The 13,198-nt window shown below is 55.1% G+C and overlaps 1 protein-coding gene across 1 annotated transcript; it reads right to left on the reverse strand.

Moving 5' to 3' along the window:
- Positions 1-3,958: 3,958 nt before the first annotated feature.
- Positions 3,959-5,777, reverse strand: LOC140686668 (uncharacterized). The gene is made up of 3 exons (XM_072940876.1): positions 5,373-5,777; positions 4,677-4,953; positions 3,959-4,367 (listed from the first exon to the last, which is right to left on the reverse strand). Exons 1-3 carry the CDS (start codon positions 5,505-5,507, stop codon positions 3,976-3,978), a joined length of 804 nt encoding a protein of 267 aa, XP_072796977.1. The 5' UTR covers positions 5,508-5,777; the 3' UTR covers positions 3,959-3,975.
- Positions 5,778-13,198: the final 7,421 nt, after the last annotated feature.

A 13,198-nucleotide genomic window follows, 5' to 3' on the forward strand; every position in this document is an offset into this window, starting at 1 on the left:
TTGAAGAAAGGAATGGTGTGAGTCTGCATGGTAGTGATGGTCGCACGGCATCGTGAAGGCACCCAGTGCTCCTGAATTGCACAATTTCAGAGGGACCAAGTCTATAGTTTATTAAAAGAAACTTAAAACGGCAAAATAAAGGATGCCATAACCGATATGAGAGAAACAGAAGAAAGTGAAGAAAAAGCAAGCACAAATCACTTCAGGGGAATGGAAGTCAAGGTCGGGTGCGGGAGGGGATTCATGGTGGGATTGTGAAGAAGAAGGTGCGGGTGGGCGCAGAGGGGCTCAGCCCCAGGGGCTGGTGACGCCTGAACTGGCTCTGCGTGGCCCAGCGTTCCAGCTGCAGGTGCAGCATCTTCAGGACCTTTGGAAGCAGCAGGAGCTGCGGGAGCTTCAGGAGCAGCAGGAGCTGCGGGATCGTCAGGAGCAGCAGGAGCGGCAGGATCTTCAGGAGCAGCGTTAGCTGCTGGAGCTGCAGAAGCTGCAGGAGCAGCAGGAGGGAGCTCGGGGTCTCCCGCTGGATCCTGATGGTCCTGGTTTTGGTCTCTGGCATCTTCCCCTGCCCCCGCCTGCTCTGGATCTGTGACTGTTGGAAGTGGAGAGAGCTTTCAGTCTCGTGGAGGCGCTCGCTCGTGCTGTGAGAGAGGAAATCTTGAGCCTCGTGCCTCCCTTTCCGTGGGCCTCTTCAAGGCCAGACATCTTCCCAGAGCTTTCCGGACAGCTCCCAACAGCAAGTGCCCACAGGATGTGTTTTGTGACTGAACTCGTGTAGACAGGTGGTCTGAGGCCAATGTTGGCTCTGGTGCCAGCAGCAGCCTCTGGGGACGCCTCCCTGTGTGGCCCAGCCCTCGGCCCTCCCTCGCCTCCGCACGTTCACCGGCCCCGCCCTTCTCACCTTGGGGCTGTGCCTCGGTGGGCTCCTGGTCCTCCACCTGACTCCCAGGGAGCTGCTCCAGGTCAGAGCCGGGTCTGCTGAGCTGCCTGTCAGCCGCGGGCAGGACCCTGGCGTGACGCCTGGGCGGTTTCTGGGGAGGAGGCCGTCGCGGTGGCGGGGACCCCTCCGTGTGCAGACTCACCCGGAGCTGGTGCTGGCCCTGAGAAGCGTGCAGCGGCCCCTCGCTCGGGGAGGAGGCGTGGGTGTCCTGATCCAGCGGCTCCTGCAGTGTCCGGCTCTGCAATGACAGTGAGTGGCAGCGGGCCGGGCCCGGAGGTCTCAGAGCCCTGCCCGGCCAGGACCACTCCCGCTTCTGCCCGCTCGACCCTCTGCTGCAAGATCAGACTGGGACCTCGGTCAGCTGAGACGGCCACCCGGGAGGGAAGAGACACAGCCAGAGGGCACGGGCTTCGACTCGGGCGGCAGGGCCCTGCCCGGCTGGCCACAGCCCAGCCCGCCAGATGGGACCCGGGGTGCGGACGTGACAGGCCCCCCCAGGCCTCTGACCTGCTCGTGCTTGAGGCAGGCCCCCCCACCCCAGCCCAACATGACTGCCCACCTCCACCAGCAAAGGGAAGGGGATGTGGGGCTCTACCCGGGTGGGGTCTGAGTGGTGGCCCGGCCTGGGCGGGCCTGCCCCGGGCCTCCCTGGGTTACCTTTGGGTCCCTGTGGCCAAAAGGCCAGAGGCGCCTGGGGTGAGAGCCGAGCCAGCGCCGGCACCGCTGGCCCAGGCCCTCGCTGCGGGCCTTCCGGGGGCCGCGGCCTCGGGGTGTTGGGACGCAGCAGAACATGTGTGACTGAGTTGAAGTGAGTTGACCAACCGGGTGAGCTGAGTAGGGGCTTCTCGACAGAGTGGGTGCCCGGTGACCTGGGTTCTAAGTTGTGTTGGGTTCGGTTGCCAGGGAAGTGAGGTCACTTCCTGGGGTCCCCTTCCCCAAGCTTCCTCATTCCGCAGAGCTCCCCAAGGGCCTCTCTGGGCTGCTGACTGCTCAGCTCCCAGCCCGTGCCGTGTCCGCACACAGTGACACCCACTCGGCGCCCCTACCCAGGACCCTGCGGAGGCCTGGATGCAGCCAGGGCGCCAGCTCTGAGGAGGCAGCTGGGTTCGGACCCGGCCCGCCGCCGTCCGCAGTGCTGTCACCCTGGACGAGCCGCCTGCCTCTCAGGGTCTCCCCAGTCCCCCGTCGGCACAGTGGGGATCATCCTGGCCCCTCTTTCCCGGGGAAGCCATCGTGTCTCCAGAGGCACAAACACCTACCGCACCTGTCAGCCCCGCGGGCTGGCATCCCAGGGAGCTCGTGCGCAGACTCAGCACAGGGAGGGCCCCACAGAGGGCTGGCGGAGCGCAGAGCACACCCCACACAGGCTGGGTGGGGTCTGCCCTGAGGTCCGGAGAAAGTCACTCCCCTTGCCACCTGCTTCCCAGCTCCCTGTCGGGGTGGGGGGGAGGGGAGAAACTGAACATAACTGTGATTTCGTTCTTGCTGACATACTACCCCCTGGGTCACTGTGTCATGTTTAGATTCAGGCCCAGTGTGTCATCTCGGCCCCTGGGGTTGGCTGTCCCACAAGGCTCTCAGCTTTTATGCCTTCTGGTCACGTGTCCTCGTGTGAGCCCCCACCACACCCTCCCCCGCAGGGTGGATGGACATTGGGACCTGGTTGTGACATGCAGAGTGACGTGTGAAAATGGGCGTGACTTCCGCTCGTTCCCAGCTCCGGTGTTCCTTCTCCCCCTGTGTGTCTCTCAGCGCCTGTCTTGTCTCTCTCTCTCTCTCTCTCTCTCTCTCTGTTTCTCTCTCCCTCTGCCTGTCTGTGTTTCAGTCTCTCTGTCTCTTTTCCTGGATGCATGTGCGTGTCCATTTACCTGCGTATCTGTGTATTTATGTGTTTGTATCGTTAGGGCCCAGGGCAGGTCACTTGTGAAAATGCCTTGATGACATAGTGATTCTTTTCATGGTGCTGAAGTACAAACCTCTTTGCAAGTTGTGCGAGCACTTTGGTGGGGTCAGCTCTAAGGATCGGCACTGCCGGGGAAGGGCTGCTGCGCCTGTGGCCCTTTGATGCGTCCTGCTCACTGTTTCCCTGAAGAGGAGTGTGTGTTGTCTCGTCCCTCCGGGGGATCTGCTGAGGCCTCTGCCTCCTCACGTTGTGACCAGGGCTGGCTGTCACCAGGCTAAAGACCTGCCAGCGTCATGGTGACCAGTGCTGTCTCCACAGTGTGTCCGTCTGCCTGTGTCCTCCCCCGAGAGTTCGAGCACGTGTAACGCACACTGGCCACCTGCTGTGCCTCTCGTTGGAACTGCCCGTGTGTGTTGTGTTTGTTTAGAGCACTGGGTTTCGAGGGGTTTTTGGACCCCGGGGATGTGTAGCCTTTCTCCAACCTTGGGACCTTGCGGGTCGTGGAGTGTCTTTCCGGGTATATTTCTGGGCTTTTGCTGGTTTCTTGATTTGCGTGCTTTTGTTTCTGCCCCAGGAAGAGCTAAGCATCTCCCTTGTGTCTTGTGTCTGTGGTGTCACAGGGGGAAGAGCAGTGCCTCCCCCGAGGTTATGCACAGAGGTACCGAAAGGGCTTCGTTATGCACATGAGCTCTTTAGCCCACCTGGATTTCCCTTTCAAATAATCAAAATGCGATTTCAAGTGGAAACAAAGGAAAACATCACCAGCCCCCGCTTAAGCCACGTGGGCAGGCACGCAAAGCCAGCTTTCCTGTGGCTTCATTGACAGGGAACACCCAGGAGAGGTAAAGACACCCAGAGGGGAAGAGGACTCGGGGCTGTCAGGGGCTGGGGGGTGAGGGGGTGGGGGGCAGTGCGTGCTGTGGATCCAAGTTTTTACTTTGAAGAAAGGAATGGTGTGAGCCTGCATGGTAGTGATGGTCGCACGGCATCGTGAAGGCACCCAGTGCTCCTGAATTGCACAATTTCAGAGGGACCAAGTCTATAGTTTATTAAAAGAAACTTAAAACGGCAAAATAAAGGATGCCATAACCGATATGAGAGAAACAGAAGAAAGTGAAGAAAAAGCAAGCACAAATCACTTCAGGGGAATGGAAGTCAAGGTCGGGTGCGGGAGGGGATTCATGGTGGGATTGTGAAGAAGAAGGTGCGGGTGGGCGCAGAGGGGCTCAGCCCCAGGGGCTGGTGACGCCTGAACTGGCTCTGCGTGGCCCAGCGTTCCAGCTGCAGGTGCAGCATCTTCAGGACCTTTGGAAGCAGCAGGAGCTGCGGGAGCTTCAGGAGCAGCAGGAGCTGCGGGATCGTCAGGAGCAGCAGGAGCGGCAGGATCTTCAGGAGCAGCGTTAGCTGCTGGAGCTGCAGAAGCTGCAGGAGCAGCAGGAGGGAGCTCGGGGTCTCCCGCTGGATCCTGATGGTCCTGGTTTTGGTCTCTGGCATCTTCCCCTGCCCCCGCCTGCTCTGGATCTGTGACTGTTGGAAGTGGAGAGAGCTTTCAGTCTCGTGGAGGCGCTCGCTCGTGCTGTGAGAGAGGAAATCTTGAGCCTCGTGCCTCCCTTTCCGTGGGCCTCTTCAAGGCCAGACATCTTCCCAGAGCTTTCCGGACAGCTCCCAACAGCAAGTGCCCACAGGATGTGTTTTGTGACTGAACTCGTGTAGACAGGTGGTCTGAGGCCAATGTTGGCTCTGGTGCCAGCAGCAGCCTCTGGGGACGCCTCCCTGTGTGGCCCAGCCCTCGGCCCTCCCTCGCCTCCGCACGTTCACCGGCCCCGCCCTTCTCACCTTGGGGCTGTGCCTCGGTGGGCTCCTGGTCCTCCACCTGACTCCCAGGGAGCTGCTCCAGGTCAGAGCCGGGTCTGCTGAGCTGCCTGTCAGCCGCGGGCAGGACCCTGGCGTGACGCCTGGGCGGTTTCTGGGGAGGAGGCCGTCGCGGTGGCGGGGACCCCTCCGTGTGCAGACTCACCCGGAGCTGGTGCTGGCCCTGAGAAGCGTGCAGCGGCCCCTCGCTCGGGGAGGAGGCGTGGGTGTCCTGATCCAGCGGCTCCTGCAGTGTCCGGCTCTGCAATGACAGTGAGTGGCAGCGGGCCGGGCCCGGAGGTCTCAGAGCCCTGCCCGGCCAGGACCACTCCCGCTTCTGCCCGCTCGACCCTCTGCTGCCAGATCAGACTGGGACCTCGGTCAGCTGAGACGGCCACCCGGGAGGGAAGAGACACAGCCAGAGGGCACGGGCTTCGACTCGGGCGGCAGGGCCCTGCCCGGCTGGCCACAGCCCAGCCCGCCAGCTGGGACCCGGGGTGCGGACGTGACAGGCCCCCCCAGGCCTCTGACCTGCTCGTGCTTGAGGCAGGCCCCCCCACCCCAGCCCAACATGACTGCCCACCTCCACCAGCAAAGGGAAGGGGATGTGGGGCTCTACCCGGGTGGGGTCTGAGTGGTGGCCCGGCCTGGGCGGGCCTGCCCCGGGCCTCCCTGGGTTACCTTTGGGTCCCTGTGGCCAAAAGGCCAGAGGCGCCTGGGGTGAGAGCCGAGCCAGCGCCGGCACCGCTGGCCCAGGCCCTCGCTGCGGGCCTTCCGGGGGCCGCGGCCTCGGGGTGTTGGGACGCAGCAGAACATGTGTGACTGAGTTGAAGTGAGTTGACCAACCGGGTGAGCTGAGTAGGGGCTTCTCGACAGAGTGGGTGCCCGGTGACCTGGGTTCTAAGTTGTGTTGGGTTCGGTTGCCAGGGAAGTGAGGTCACTTCCTGGGGTCCCCTTCCCCAAGCTTCCTCATTCCGCAGAGCTCCCCAAGGGCCTCTCTGGGCTGCTGACTGCTCAGCTCCCAGCCCGTGCCGTGTCCGCACACAGTGACACCCACTCGGCCCCCCTGCCCAGGACCCTGCGGAGGCCTGGATGCAGCCAGGGCGCCAGCTCTGAGGAGGCAGCTGGGTTCGGACCCGGCCCGCCGTCGCCCGCAGTGCTGTCACCCTGGACGAGCCGCCTGCCTCTCAGGGTCTCCCCAGTCCCCCGTCGGCACAGTGGGGATCATCCTGGCCCCTCCTTCCCGGGGAAGCCATCGTGTCTCCAGAGGCACAAACACCTACCGCACCTGTCAGCCCCGCGGGCTGGCATCCCAGGGAGCTCGTGCGCAGACTCAGCACAGGGAGGGCCCCACAGAGGGCTGGCGGAGCGCAGAGCACACCCCACACAGGCTGGGTGGGGTCTGCCCTGAGGTCCGGAGAAAGTCACTCCCCTTGCCACCTGCTTCCCAGCTCCCTGTCGGGGTGGGGGGGAGGGGAGAAACTGAACATAACTGTGATTTCGTTCTTGCTGACATACTACCCCCTGGGTCACTGTGTCATGTTTAGATTCAGGCCCAGTGTGTCATCTCGGCCCCTGGGGTTGGCTGTCCCACAAGGCTCTCAGCTTTTATGCCTTCTGGTCACGTGTCCTCGTGTGAGCCCCCACCACACCCTCCCCCGCAGGGTGGATGGACATTGGGACCTGGTTGTGACATGCAGAGTGACGTGTGAAAATGGGCGTGACTTCCGCTCGTTCCCAGCTCCGGTGTTCCTTCTCCCCCTGTGTGTCTCTCAGCGCCTGTCTTGTCTCTCTCTCTCTCTCTCTCTCTCTCTCTGTTTCTCTCTCCCTCTGCCTGTCTGTGTTTCAGTCTCTCTGTCTCTTTTCCTGGATGCATGTGCGTGTCCATTTACCTGCGTATCTGTGTATTTATGTGTTTGTATCGTTAGGGCCCAGGGCAGGTCACTTGTGAAAATGCCTTGATGACATAGTGATTCTTTTCATGGTGCTGAAGTACAAACCTCTTTGCAAGTTGTGCGAGCACTTTGGTGGGGTCAGCTCTAAGGATCGGCACTGCCGGGGAAGGGCTGCTGCGCCTGTGGCCCTTTGATGCGTCCTGCTCACTGTTTCCCTGAAGAGGAGTGTGTGTTGTCTCGTCCCTCCGGGGGATCTGCTGAGGCCTCTGCCTCCTCACGTTGTGACCAGGGCTGGCTGTCACCAGGCTAAAGACCTGCCAGCGTCATGGTGACCAGTGCTGTCTCCACAGTGTGTCCGTCTGCCTGTGTCCTCCCCCGAGAGTTCGAGCACGTGTAACGCACACTGGCCACCTGCTGTGCCTCTCGTTGGAACTGCCCGTGTGTGTTGTGTTTGTTTAGAGCACTGGGTTTCGAGGGGTTTTTGGACCCCGGGGATGTGTAGCCTTTCTCCAACCTTGGGACCTTGCGGGTCGTGGAGTGTCTTTCCGGGTATATTTCTGGGCTTTTGCTGGTTTCTTGATTTGCGTGCTTTTGTTTCTGCCCCAGGAAGAGCTAAGCATCTCCCTTGTGTCTTGTGTCTGTGGTGTCACAGGGGGAAGAGCAGTGCCTCCCCCGAGGTTATGCACAGAGGTACCGAAAGGGCTTCGTTATGCACATGACCTCTTTAGCCCACCTGGATTTCCCTTTCAAATAATCAAAATGCGATTTCAAGTGGAAACAAAGGAAAACATCACCAGCCCCCGCTTAAGCCACGTGGGCAGGCACGCAAAGCCAGCTTTCCTGTGGCTTCATTGACAGGGAACACCCAGGAGAGGTAAAGACACCCAGAGGGGAAGAGGACTCGGGGCTGTCAGGGGCTGGGGGGTGAGGGGGTGGGGGGCAGTGCGTGCTGTGGATCCAAGTTTTTACTTTGAAGAAAGGAATGGTGTGAGCCTGCATGGTAGTGATGGTCGCACGGCATCGTGAAGGCACCCAGTGCTCCTGAATTGCACAATTTCAGAGGGACAAAGTCTATAGTTTATTAAAAGAAACTTAAAAAGGCAAAATAAAGGATGCCATAACCGATATGAAAGAAACAGAGGAAAGTGAAGAAAAAGCAAGCACAAATCACTTCAGGGGAATGGAAGTCAAGGTCGGGTGTGGGAGGGGATTCATGGTGGGATTGTGAAGAAGAAGGTGCGGGTGTGCGCAGAGGTGGCTCAGCCCCAGGGGCTGGTGACTCCTGAACTGGCTGTCCGTGGCCCAGCGTTCCAGCTGCAGGTGCAGCATCTTCAGGACCTTTGGAAGCAGCAGGAGCTACGGGACCTTCAGGAGCCGCAGGAGGTGCGGGAGTTTAGTGATAGGTTTGGGGTTAGGGTAGGTGTTCGGGTCAGGGTTAGGCGTTTGGGTTAGAGTTAGGTGAGAAGGAGGAGAAAGGTTAGGGTTTGAGGGGACGAGGAGCAGGTGTAGGATAAGGTTTGAGTTATTTGGGTGAAATTAAGGTTTTTTTTTAGGGTTAGGGTTTGTGTTCTCGTTCTGGTTTGAGGTTCTGGTTAAGGCTAGGGTTAGGGTTAGCGGCTGGGTTAGGGTTAGGACTTGGGGTAAGGTTTAGGGTTAGGGGTTAGTGTTAGGACTAGGGCTAGGGCTAGAGTTGGGCTGTACATGGGGAAGCGGGAGCCAGACTAGGATGAGATGTCAGTTGGAAGATCCCAGTCCCTCCAGATGACAGCAGCCATGGGGTTGGAGGGGAAGGACACTACCCACATGAAGGAAGGAAGACCCCAGTCCTAGAGGCTCCCTGGTGTGCGGTGGGTCCTACCATCTGTGGTCCCATCACCGGGAGGGAGAAAGAACCACTGGGAGTCATACATAGCTATCAAAGGAATAAAACCGAACACAAAATTAGAATCAGCAGAATGCGGTAATCCAATAATAAAGGACAGTCAAATGTGCTTAAACATATTCAAGAAGTAATTCATGTTAGTTATAAATAATAAGTAGTTCATTTGTGTCTTTATTATTATTATTATTATTATTTAGATTCCTCATATAAATGATGTTACATGGCATTTTCTTTCTCTTTCTGGTCCAATTCACTTTGAATGACATTCTTCAGGTCCATCCATATTGCTGCAAAGGCATTATTTTATTCTTTTTCATGGATGAGTAGTATTCCATTGTATATATGTAGCAGAGCTTCTTTATCCAGGCATCTGTTGATGGACATTTGGGTTGTTTGCATGTCTTGGCTATTGTAAATATTGTTGCTGTGAACATTGGGGTGCAGGTGTCTTTTGAGTTACATTTTTATATATATTTATATAATGAAAGATCATAATATATGAATATCACTCATAAATGAATATTTTCCTAGTATCAATGTAAACATATCAGAAAAAATTAATTTGCATAAATGTATAAAATGCTGCACAAGAATACTATAAGCTGATTGTCCCTATATAAAATCAATATAGACAAATGTATTAAAAATACCCAATAGACAGGTCAAGATAAATAACACTGTGTGAATTTCAAAACACTGTGATGTTAGTATGACTTTGTTATAGTGGCAAAGGCACTCTTTCATATGAGAGTATTTTGAGTGAAAAACAATGCAGTTTTAGAAGTGAAATAAGTATATGGTATGAACAAACTTTATAAAATTCAATATAGATAAATAACCCAAACCTTTAAAACTATTACATGGTCAGTACGCAACAGTACCTAGTGTATAGATAATGCAAAAACATAGTCTCTTAAACTGTAATACTTTATTTAGCTCTAAAATACCCTATGATCCTAACATGTATATTAATTATGAATATCGAAATGTATTTTTGAGAATTTCTTTTTGGTGACACTTTTACAGCCTATATATTCTGGCAAGTAAAGATCAAGATCATTTTCTAATTTATGTAAGATGAAACATTTATATCTCAAAATTAGTGAAATCCTTATTTGAATAAAAGTTGCATTTAAATGTGAATTGCTGGATCATGTTAATCAGTCAATCAACCAATCAGTCTAGAATTTATCGAGCAAATGACCCTCAGTAATGATGCTTCAGACTTATGTTCCATTAAGCAGGACCAGGTGAGGAAGGCAATGAAAATGTCTTATTTACTTATTTACTTATTTACTTATTTATGTATTTATTTATTTTTATTTAACATTTTTTATTGCTATATTCATTTTACAAGGTGGTGTCAATTTCCCATGCAGAGCACAATTTTTCAGCTATACATGAACATACATATATTCATTGTCACATTTTTTTCACTGTGAGCTGCCACAAGAGCTTGTCTACATTTCCCCGTGCTGTACAATATAATCTTGCTTATTTATTCTGCATATGCCTGTCAGTATCTACAAATTTTAAACTCCCAGACTGTCCCTTCCCATCCCCCTCCCCCTTGGCAACCACAAGTTTGTATTCTATGTCTATGAGTCTGTTTCTGTTTTGTATTTATGTTCTTTTTTTTTTAGTTCCACATAAGAGTGATCTCATATGGTATTTTTCTTTCTCTTTCTGGCTTACTTCACTTAGAATGACATTCTCCCAAAATGTCTTAATATTGCATCTAATTAGAAGAATGGTGGATGACCTGAGGTCCACCTTCAACAACATATTATGCTCCTGGGAAATAAATAAATCTTATGGGATTGTCAGCTAGAATCCAACTTAGATGTATGATTTGAAGCAGACCACTTAATTTATTGTTTTTATGTGTATAAAGTTAAGACTGTATCAATTGTAAACAATTATCCAAATCTAATATCTATGCTCACTTCATTCCATGAAGTCGAGGATATCACAGACAGCAATGCCTCTTTCAAAGAAAAGCGGTAAATCTAAAATGCTGAAAATTGTATTATGACTTTTAATAATGTATTAAATCTTTCAGTGTAAACATTGCCACACATAATACAAGAGAGAGTGTGTGTGTATCCTCCATGTATTTAAAAGAATGAATCACTATCAATGGAATCATTCTATCAGTTTGCCACATCCTCCTCTAATTGCTCACTTTCGGTGGTGATCAAAGCAGACCTGGGACCAGGTGACGCAATGGACTGCAGCAGTAGCAAAGGAAGGGAGCTCCTTTAGTAACGACAGTCCTAGAAGACAGTTCTGAGGTGATAGTTGTGTTGACATGTAAGTAACTGATGAGCAAGAAAAGTCATGGAAATGGTCATGTGAAAAGCCCTGTAGGTCAAAAGGACAGGAAAGCAAAAAGTCTTCACGTCTAAGGGAGAGAAGGGTAGACATAGAAACAGACCTGAACTGGAAAGAGAAGCCAAGGAGAGAATACAGAGTCTTCTGGGCTGTGATAGGTCATCTAGAAGCCTCACTAAGGATGCTGAGATACCACTAGGTTAATAACATTATCTGATTTAAATACATACCCGACACACTCTGACTGCTATGTGGAGGATGGAGAGTAGGGGAAAGACTGAAGGCATGGAGATCAACTGTGAGATATTTTTCAGTGTCTCGGTTGAGAGATGTTAGTAACCTCAGCAGTGGAAGAGACAGCTAAATTGGAGACTAAAGAAGAGCATGAGAATAAATTTTAAAGTAAGCTGGGTTTGCTGGGGGTGTGTGTGTGTGGGAGCCGAGTGAGAGGACATTTGACTGTCCTTTATGATTGGATTACCGCATTCTGCTGATTCTTATTTTGTGTTTGGTTTTATTCCTTTGATAGCTATGTATAATAAAACTCCCAGTGGTTCTTTCTCCCTCCCGGTGATGGGACCACGGATGGCAGGACCCCCCGCACACCAGGGAGCCTCCAGGACTGGGGTCTTCCTTCCTTCATGTGGGTAGTGTCCTTCCCCTCCAACCCCATGGCTGCTATCATCTGCAGGGACTGGGATCTTCCAACTGACATCTCATCCTAGTCTGGCTCCCCCTCCCCCACGTACAGCCCAGCCCTAGCCCTAGCCCTAGTCCTAACACTAACCCCTAACCCTAACCCTTACCCCAAGTCCTAACCCTAACCCAGCCGCTAACCCTAACCCTAGCCTTAACCAGAACCTCAAACCCGAACGAGAACACAAACCCTAACCCTAAACCAAACCTTAGCTTGACCCAACTACTAACTCTAACCTTATCCTACTCCTGCTCCTCCTCCCCTCTAACCCTCTAACCGTTCTCCTCCTTCTCCCCTAACTCTAACCCCAACCCCTAACCCTAACCCCAAACCTATCCCTAAACTCTGGCTCTGGTCCTAACCCCAAACCTCTAAACCTAACCCTATCCCTACCCCTAGCCTTAATCCTAACTCCTCCTCCTCCCAAATCCTAACCTTAGCAATAAGCCTAACCCTAAAACCCTAACCCTAAAGCTACCCCTACCCCTACCCCTAACCCCTCAGCCCTCACCTGAAATCCTAACCCTAACCCCAAATCCCTTAACCTGATCCCGACCCCAACCCCAACACTAACATTAACCTTGAACACCAACCCCAACCCCAACCCTAACCCAGAGCCTGCTCCTGCAGGAGGTCCAGGACTGGGTCCAGTTCCACCAGCCCTGCAGGGAGACCCTGTGCTTGCTTCTTGGTGTGAAGAGAGGGAGCCCCATCTTGGAGGTCCAGTTGGAAACTGGGCCTGGCCCGGGTCTGGGAGGCAGTAACGGGGAGAGGGAGGAGAGCAGGAGAAGTGGGGCCGAGGGAAGTGGGGCCGAGGGCTGTGTCCCCGGCCCGGGCCAGTGGTAGTCCTGGTTGAGTGCGGACCCGATTGCTGGTGGGGTGGTGGGGTGGGGGCATTGGGGATGGAGACCTGGCAGGGCGGGCAGGGCGGGCCGGGCTGGCCGGGCGGGCCGTGGGGGCGTGCCCCTGCTCGGCCCCGCCCCCCCAGCCCGGTCCCGCCCTGCCCCACTGTGCAAGGGCGATACAGCAAGAGACCCCGCCCCAGCGTCCGCCTTGCGGGCGGGAGGAGGAGGGGCGCGCACGCGCAGACGCGCAGACACCGGAAACCGCCCAGAACGTGTAGAAGCTGGGCGAGAGCCAGGTGCTCCGGGACCAACTCCCGGAGGAGGAACGCGGCCTGGGGTCTGGGCCGCCGCGGGTCGTCGTCTCCGCTGCCGCCGCCAGGCAGGTGTGGGGGCGTGCAGGTCGGGGAGTCGGCGGTGAGGCCTGGGCTGTGCCGTTGGGGAGGCGCACAGGGAGGGGTGCGTGGTGAGGTCCCGGCCGCGCGTCCCTTTAGGGCCCTGAGGCGGATCCGGGCTCACCGCCCTGGTTCGTAGTGTACCCCGCCTCCCCACATTAGTAGCCCCTGAACGCCGCGTCTCCGCTGCCACTTATGCCGGGGTTTGGAGAAGCAGGTGCAGCTCCGGGAGGTGGGAGGGCGTCTGACGGCCCCGGAGCACCTGCGACCAGTTCTCAGACCGTGGCCTACTCCCAGGGGGCGGGTGCGGTGCGGTCTCGGGGCCGTGGCGGCTGCGGCCGCGGGTGGATGGGGGCTGCCTGGTGCGAGCCCCTGGATGTGTACCCTAGTCCCGTGCGGCCTGGACCCCGCCGGTCTTGCTTCCCGATGTTCATGGGGTTCACGTGTCGCAGGCAGCCTTCT

This window comes from Vicugna pacos, chromosome 17 (genome assembly GCF_048564905.1).
Source record: "Vicugna pacos chromosome 17, VicPac4, whole genome shotgun sequence".
In the NCBI taxonomy this organism is placed as follows: Eukaryota; Metazoa; Chordata; class Mammalia; order Artiodactyla; family Camelidae; genus Vicugna; species Vicugna pacos.

Coding starts and splice junctions, on each gene's coding strand:
- LOC140686668 (XM_072940876.1), bottom strand. CDS start 5,507: ATGTTCTGCTGCGTCCCAACACCCCGAGGCCGCGGCCCCCGGAAGGCC. Junction 4,954..5,372: donor TTGGCCACAGGGACCCAAAG/GTAACCCAGGGA, acceptor CTGTCATTGCAG/AGCCGGACACTGCAGGAGCC. Junction 4,368..4,676: donor CACCGAGGCACAGCCCCAAG/GTGAGAAGGGCG, acceptor CACTTCCAACAG/TCACAGATCCAGAGCAGGCG.